Source organism: Nicotiana tabacum, chromosome 13 (genome assembly GCF_000715075.1).
Source record: "Nicotiana tabacum cultivar K326 chromosome 13, ASM71507v2, whole genome shotgun sequence".
Classification (NCBI taxonomy): Eukaryota; Viridiplantae; Streptophyta; class Magnoliopsida; order Solanales; family Solanaceae; genus Nicotiana; species Nicotiana tabacum.
This window is the reverse complement of record NC_134092.1, coordinates 21,380,073-21,388,439: the sequence shown is the minus strand read 5'-3', so window position 1 is coordinate 21,388,439 and position 8,367 is coordinate 21,380,073. Positions and strand designations below refer to the sequence as shown.

At 33.4% G+C, this 8,367-nt stretch overlaps 1 protein-coding gene across 1 annotated transcript; it reads right to left on the bottom strand.

Annotated features, from left to right (window-relative positions):
• Nucleotides 1-4,541: 4,541 nt before the first annotated feature.
• Nucleotides 4,542-7,257, bottom strand: LOC107819844 (F-box/FBD/LRR-repeat protein At1g13570-like). The gene is made up of 4 exons (XM_016645994.2): nt 7,175-7,257; nt 5,313-6,154; nt 5,060-5,218; nt 4,542-4,973 (listed from the first exon to the last, which is right to left on the bottom strand). The coding sequence occupies exons 2-4, from the start codon at nt 6,144-6,146 to the stop codon at nt 4,647-4,649; spliced, it is 1,320 nt and encodes a 439-aa protein (XP_016501480.1). The 5' UTR covers nt 6,147-6,154; nt 7,175-7,257; the 3' UTR covers nt 4,542-4,646.
• Nucleotides 7,258-8,367: the final 1,110 nt, after the last annotated feature.

Below are 8,367 nucleotides of genomic sequence, written 5' to 3'. Positions count from 1 at the left end.
CTAGGGCATAGACTTGCCTTACTTATTTATATTTGTGACGATTTTCCCTGGACATGGATCTTGTCTGAATCATTTGCATTTGGGGATAAAATTACCCCAGGCCGGATTGACCTTATTCGGTACTGAGTCGAAATATACATATACGAGATAGAATATCCCTAGGCTAGATTGGCCATAAACAGTACTGAGTGACCGATCGATTAGTGATTAGGAGTGCATGAGGTTTTCCACTGAGATGTCATATCCCTCATATCATGCAGTATTGATCTATCCTACTTGTACTAAGTTTAACTGTTGAACTTGAAAGTATGCCTACATTTCTGTACCGTTATTTATATACTGGACTGTACCTGCGGAGCTCGTCACTACTTTAAGCCCAGAGGTTAGTCTTGTTACTTATTGAGTTGGTTGTACATATACTACACTCTGCACCTCGTGTGCAGATCCAGATGCTTTCAGACACGGCGACTATTAGATTTCAGAGTGCTATCAATTGGAGACTATCAAGGTAGTTGTCTAGCGTCCATTGACCTTGACTCTCTTTCTTTCAGTTATTGTGTTGTTCTATACTTTCAAATAGTATTTTTATCAGTCAGACTTTGTATCCATTTAGATGCTCATGTACTCAGTGACACCGGATTTTGGGATTGTTTTGTATCTGAAATTGTGAGGTTTTTCTATTGAATTCAAGTATTATGTTTTCAAACTTAAAAGATATTGTGTTTTATTGAGATTGTCGGCTTGCCTAGTATTGATATTTTGGAGGTCGTGACATCTAGAAATTTAGGATGAAAGTTGACATTATACCTCCTAAAAATTTATAGTAACAATGTAAAGTTTAAAGAAAAACTAATGTTGAATAACATTTTATAACAAATAACTTAATTTAAAAAGATAATATAGTGAGACATTGTCACCTATTAGACTGAATCACTGAATGCAAGAAACAAAAAAAATGATAACTCTTTTATCATATATATGGTCTTCTATTATTTCATCTTTATTGCTTCAGATTTACATTGTTATCAATTTGACTCTTAATTTTATATAATTTCTTTCACCGTTAATACTCTTCTTACATAAATTAGTTTATATACCTTAAGAGTTTTGTCAACTTGACAAATAAACTTACTTATATAACGAATTTAAAAATATATTAAATTGAACTCTTTTGCATTAGTTAATTCAAATACTTAATTATTTATTCTCAATATTGAAGAAAATAACTTAATTTTTATTAATAAATTTTTAATATTAGCTCATCCAAATTTTTAAATATTAACTATAATTAGAACTTTATTCAATAAATTTTTTGATTTCAAATAGTTAAAAGCTCATTAGTATGTCAATTTTGATTCGTTTTTGTGCTTCCGGAATCATTGTGCTTTTGACTCCTAGAAAATATTGCTAATGCATAATTTCTAAAGTTCTGAATAATAAGAAAATCTTATAGTTTTAGTATAGTTTTAAAGCTTTAATATTAACGGACGTCAAATTAGGAAATTCATATAAGGTAAAAAGTTTAATAATTTAAAGTGCTAAATATTAGGATTTGCTACCTAGTTTAATGAGAAAAGATTTAATAAACAAAATTTTAGTTAATTTTAAAGTCCTAAAATTTAGGAAAGCAACTTAAAATTACAAATTCATCCAATGTGAAATATTTTTTTAAAGGGTAAAAAAGGCGAACGATATTTCGCTAAGGACTTTACTACTTTTAATATAGTATAGATAGATAGATAGATAGATAAGTATAGTTGTGTTAGAACCATTTAGTAGAGATAAAAGTAAAAAGATTGTAGTGAGACACAAGGACTAGGAAATTCGGAATAGATTTAATACTTCTAATATTTGTAGTTAGATGTTTGCATTCTTCAAGTTTATCTTCTGTTGGCTTTTATCAAGTAAACTTACTAAGAACGATAGACAAAATTATCAGATTAAAGTAAGAGGTGAAAATTGGCAAAGATAACAACTTCGATAAAAAGATATTCATCAAGTCCGTGTATCAGTTAATCTTAAGAAGTCTTTTGGAGATTTTCATAAGCCTCAAAATGTTGCTACTCTAGAATTTATAACCCACAAAATCCAAATCTTAAATCTACCTTGCAACAAATATCTTCGAGGAAAGAAAATCGCGATGAACAAAAAGCGTAGACGAACAAAAAAATAATAAAATAAGGGCTCATTATTTTAATTGGACTTTGTGATCATTTTGGACAAAAAAGAGTAATTAGGCTAGCTTAATTTTGATTTTCTTCAAGAACTTTTGTATTGTATATTTAGTGAAAAGAGTTAATTTCAACGTTTTTTCTTTTCAAGAAGAAAGCTAATCTTGGCTGCAGCCTTTGCCTCTGGTTCCTTTGCTCACTCCAACAATATTTAATGCTAAATTCCATTCTTTTTGTAATATTGCCAATATTTTGGTTAATGAAATCCATCTCACATAAGCATAAGCATAAGCATATTTGTAAAGTATAGACTTTGTTGGCAATATTTTTCGAGACCTAAAAATATTGCATTGTGTGGTGGATATCATTTGTACAAATTGTATCTTTTCTTTTACAACTAAGAGGCAAAAAAGGCCAATACTTCATTTTATACACACCAACAAGACTTGTGTCTTCATTTCTTGTTTCTTCCTTTTCTCCTTTATTAAGAGTGTTTTGTATGAGAGTTGAGTGTTGGGAAGCACTTGTATGAACCCACCCTTTCTTTGGAGTGATCTTATGAGGTTATTCTCTTAGGATATTTAGGATTAATTAGAGTATTTACTCTAATTTTGTACTCTCTTTTGTACTCTTATTGGTATAATGAAATTGCTCCTCTCCGCTTGTGGACGTCAGTCACTTTGAACGAACCACGTTAAATTGGTGTTTCCTTTATATGCTTTAATTGTTGTTGTTATCAACTTGCATTGTCTTTGTTATTGTCATTATAACGTTGTTTGACTAAATTCCGCACTACCCGAGCTCCCAATCCAAACACTTTTGCCCACATAAAAAAAGTAAAATTGCATTATGCTGCTTGCAATTCTATTTATTGTAATGCCAGGAAAATAAAGGAAATATGAAACGAGGCAATTCTGCGTGCAGATGCCGAAAACCACTAATTAATTTTCTCATATCGGATAAATTACTTTCATTAGTTTAAGACGACTAAACATCTAAAACTTAATTCATCAACAGAAATACTTGTACCTCTTTGACTAAATTATAACGTTGTTTGACTAAATTCCGCACTACCCGAGCTCCCGATCCAAACACTTTTGCCCACATAAAAAAAGTAAAATTGCATTATGCTGCTTGCAATTCTATTTATTGTAATGCCAGGAAAATAAAGGAAATATGAGACGAGGCAATTCTGCGTGCAGATGCCAAAAACCACTAATTAATTTTCTCATATCGGATAAATTACTTTCATTAGTTTAAGACGACTAAACATCTAAAACTTAATTCATCAACAGAAATACTTGTACCTCTTTGTTCCTAAAGTTCTTGATCCCTCAGTTACTATGAGGATAATCCACTTTCACAGCCTAGACAATCAGCAAAAAAAAATCGGATTTGATTCCTTCAAACCCAATGGCGGAGGCAGAAGCCGAGCTATATATATATTCGGTCGAACCCAATAGCTTCTGCTCAAACACTGTATTTGTGTTAAGAAAAATATTAAATGCGCACAAATATTAAATTTAGAACCCAGTCATTAACACTTGAAGTCGTCGTTCTAAAATCCAGAACCCATGAGGTGATGTCCGTTTTCGGATTTGGTCTTCTGCAACAAAATAGTACCTACAAGGGTATTTATCACTATTTACCACAACTACCCTATTACCTCCACTTCTTATTTTAACTCTTCATTTGTTTTTTTTTTGTTATAGCATTATTCACACGAAAAAATGGCCAGAGTTTACCAACTAACCTCTAAAGCACTCCAGGCTATCTGCATTTTGCTGCTAGACCTCACCTTTGGCTATATTTTCTCAGGCTCAGCAAGAATCCTTGATGAAGCAAGTCTAGCGTCCGACACATCCTGAGCATGTTAGTGCTCCTGTGTTAAGCCCGGTTACGCCAAGGAGCCAACTACCAGCTCTGTTAGCGCTCCAAATTCCAGCATGGCGCCAGTAGCTGATCCTACATTACCCCTTCAAGAGCACTTCTTCGAGATGAGGTGTTAATTCATCATGTTTCTGTCTATTTTTCTCAATATTTCATTATCAGTACACAGTAGCAGAAGGAAAAGAAGTAACAAGTCAAAGTAGTTTGTAGAATTACCTCTGCAATGCTACAAATTGAAGGAAAAGATGCATTATACTGGTTCACAGAAAGCAGGAATTAATAGCACGAAATTTTTTAACTTAATTTCGATCTCAGGCTTACTCCCCTTCAAAAATACAGCGCTAGTGCACATATTTACTTATTCACACCAGATCTCTCTGTATGCATTAGCTTGGGATATAATACAGAAAAATGCAGTCCTTCAACAATTGCTTAACAATTGTTAATTAAGGAACGAAAAGCATAATTATCCAAGGCGAATATGCAAAGATACAAAATACAATATCCTCTACGATAGTCAATAAAACAAACAGAAGGCAAGAATCAAGATGATGATGAAGAGTTGAGAAAGGAGTTCTGGCCATCTCAACAACGTAGCACTAGCCTAGTTTGTACTTTTGACCATGGTTCGAATACAATTTCCGATTTAGGAGATGCCCGAGGGAACCGCATCAACTCCTTTGAGATCTTCAAGGATTGGCTTTCATTAATACTTGAATCTACCAAAAGGATGGCCTTACGGAGTAAAGGGGCAGAGCCAAGTATGAACCTTACAAAGCGCAATTCAGTTCTTGAACCATAGAATTTGTTTATATGCAATGTTTGAAGATTATTGAATCCTTGTGCCGTGCAGTCTGGTTCTTCAAAATAGTTTACATCCACTTTCTTATCATCTTTCTTCCCCTGGCTAGACTAAAAGTAGTTTAAAAGTGAAGTAAGTAATGTTTTCAGCTCTTTACTCATAAAATGATTAACAACTCATGAATTTAGCTACTTACAAGAAATTGAAGTATCTTCAAATTGGGACAACTTCTAAGAATCCTTAGAAGGGGAAATATTTGATCTTCACCATCAAAATTATAATCAAAAAAATAGAGATATCTCAAATTGGTGAGGCGCGTGGGAAGACTCTCTGCTCTAGTACCAGAAGCTAAAACCTAGACAGCAAAAAACCACAAAAGAATAAGGTTAAACATTACATATATGTGCATTATTCTGAGCTGTGCAGATAAATCAATTTTTGCAACTAACCTTGAGGAAGTATCTGCCCAAAATAAGATGACTAACATTATGCCAACAGCTGAGAAAATTGGTCAAATTCATCGCTTTATCTTGTCTGTTTTGTGGTACTTCTTCTTGGAATGTAATTCCAAGTATTCTCAGCTTCCCACATTTCATGAAAGAACTCAATTTAAGGGTAGCACAGCTATGCAAAGATAATATTGAAAGTTCTGGGGCATGTATATTGAAGAAACGAAGACCGCTGCAATACATAAAACACAGAATCTTAAGGTTTGGCATCCAAAGGGAAGAATTTGCAACGTCTAATTCGAAGGCAACTCGCTTAAATTGAATCCATTTGAGCATGTGGAAACCCCTAAAACTGCATGGTGGCCTGAAAATGCAGTTCGACAGGACTAAACGTTCTAGTCCCACACCATACACATATGAAGGCAATTTATAAGGAGCATTGCCATTGTTTTGATTCTGAAGAGTGAGATTCACGAGACCATTCCTTGACAAAAATAGCATCCATCGATCGACAACTAAGTGTTGGGAAGAATGTATTATCGATATATCCATGAGGAACGTCTTAATGGCTCCATGGTGTTGGAACAGAATTGTACTAATGATGTCTCTTGTGTCTGATGGTGTTCTCTTTGTGCAAAACTGTGCATTAAACACGAGTTTCGGGTTTGAAGCCCAAACATATCTCCATGCTCTAGACAAAACACTCAATTTTGCAGCATCCTCAATGGACATGTGATCCTGAATCTGGTGTATGACATTAATAGGAAGATCCGTAAGCATATCGAGTTTGTCCCCTCCAACTGCAAGTCTCTTACAGCTATCTGTCATCGCCATTCTGACTTCTGGTCATTTGAACAAAACAGAGGGAACTTAAACATAAATGAGAACATGTTTCAACATGCTGCATACACAAATCCAACGTAGCTCTACATTATAGTCAAGAAAGTAATGTCATACTTTAAGACGCACATCAATCGAAACACATGTCAACTCTTGTCTATCACAATAAAACCACGGGGAATGAATGTATGTCAGAGCAAAGCTCTTGCTATACAGATAGCTAGCATAAGTGTTAGACCAATTCTCAGTTTACCTTGGGTTGGACATCCAAACATTTATCAGTATTATACACACAGGCATAGCCACATACAATAAAGGGTGATCAGTTGAATACCCTTCATCGAAAAATTATACTATATAAATAAAAAATAATACGGGGTATATAAATCAAAAATTACTTTTATGTATAGTAAATCTTGAACGCCCTTAGCGTAATTCCTGGCTTCGCCATGGATATATACAAACTATTCTACCAAGTGTGCCAGGAAGAAGTTAAGCTTCAAAAAAAATCCAACAATTGCAACTACGAGAACTTAATTTGGACCATATAAAACTTTAAAACATCTTTATCAATGTTATTGAACTATGACAATCCCATTAAAATTAAAAATATTGAAGTATACATATCTTTATAGTTTATATAGCTTGTTAGTAAGCAATTCTAGCAACATAACTTTAATTAGCTAGTACTAAAGAGTTTCTTTACACCTGAATATAAAGAATACTACTGCTACTGCTACTATAACAACAACAATGGGGTCTGGGAGGGTAAGTGTACAGGCAAACCTTACTTTGAGAAGGTTGAGAGGATGTTTCGATTAGACCCCGCACAAGGGTCTGAATATAAAGAATGACTATAGTATTTATACCATCACAATTGCAATTCATTGAAACGTATAATTAACTCGTAAAAGTACATATCCAGTTACAGTAATCACAATTTACCTTAAGAAAGGAACTAATTATCAAGAGAGATTTTTTTTTTAAAAAAAAAAAAAGAAGGAAAACATACAATTTGATACCTTTAAAGAGGGATGTCAATATGAATATTTGAGGAGATTTTTGAGAATGTTCGATGTTTCGGGTTTTGTACCAGAGGAAAGTCGACGAGTAACAAAGGTTTTATAGATATGAAAACCAACGACCAGTTTCCCATTTTGGTTGGGAATTGGATTTGGATTTCCTGACATGTGCGGGAGCTTTTTTATTTTTTATTTTTTATTTGTGTTAACTCTGTTTTACAGTGTAAAATAATTTTTCAGATAACTTAAAAATCAACCGCAATTATTCGTTCATAATTGAGTGAGATTAATAACTTGAAAATAAGATGGGTTAATTATTTGACATAACATATTAAATACACTTATAATGTAGTAATAGTTTTTGATATTGTCTTTAAGTTAATTTTTCAATTCCAAGTGATTTCTATTCTTTTACTTGTCGAGTTTTTTTTATTTATTAAAATTGAGGTTGTGTCACTTCCAACTTTTAGGATTTTTTTTTAAATTATGTTGATTATTATGATGCTGAATACTTGACTCTCAAGTTTGAGTTCTTTCTATTTTGCACTCTTTAATATATGTATCATTTTTCTGTTTGCATTATTCTTTCATTTTTTAAGAATTTTTAATATTCTAATCTAGGTATAATTAATACACGTATTTTTATTCCATACTCTATTCCGCGTAAAATAATACAAAGATAGAATTCCATACACTCTACTGATTAGCATTAAACAAAGATTTGCAGGTAGCAGAATGTGATGTCAAACTCTGAATGGCAGTTTCAGTTTAGGTAGAAATTTTATTGAATGCAAAATTCCAACAATATGCCTTCTTTGATCTCTTTTACAGAACTTTGGACAACAGAAAACGTTATGCCGCTGCTGTCTTTCGTGTGCGCGCTGGGTAACCCGTTCACTGATAGCTCGCAAAACCATATAGGAGATGTAAATCGCAATAGGCAAACCCAATGCGACGAGCTCTGACTGAGGAGGCTGCTGGTGACGGGAATCAATCACAGGTTTCCGCGAAACCACTCACCCAACCAACTCAGCCAACCCTTGTGGACAATATAACTCTAATTAGTTAGCACTAAAGAGACATTTTTCACCTGAATCTAAAGAATTGTATACAATCACAATTTCGATCCATTAGTTCAAGAAACAAAATAAAGGATCCTGTACTGTCATTCAAACATATAGAAGAGAAGGCAA

What these genes read in the sequence shown, in the direction of transcription:
- LOC107819844 (XM_016645994.2), bottom strand. Translation starts at nt 6,146, where the DNA reads ATGGCGATGACAGATAGCTGTAAGAGACTTGCAGTTGGAGGGGACAAA. An exon ending in TGGGCAGATACTTCCTCAAG is followed by an intron (nt 5,219 to 5,312) that starts GTTAGTTGCAAA and finishes TTTGCTGTCTAG; the next exon opens with GTTTTAGCTTCTGGTACTAG. An exon ending in TGAAGATACTTCAATTTCTT is followed by an intron (nt 4,974 to 5,059) that starts GTAAGTAGCTAA and finishes AACTACTTTTAG; the next exon opens with TCTAGCCAGGGGAAGAAAGA.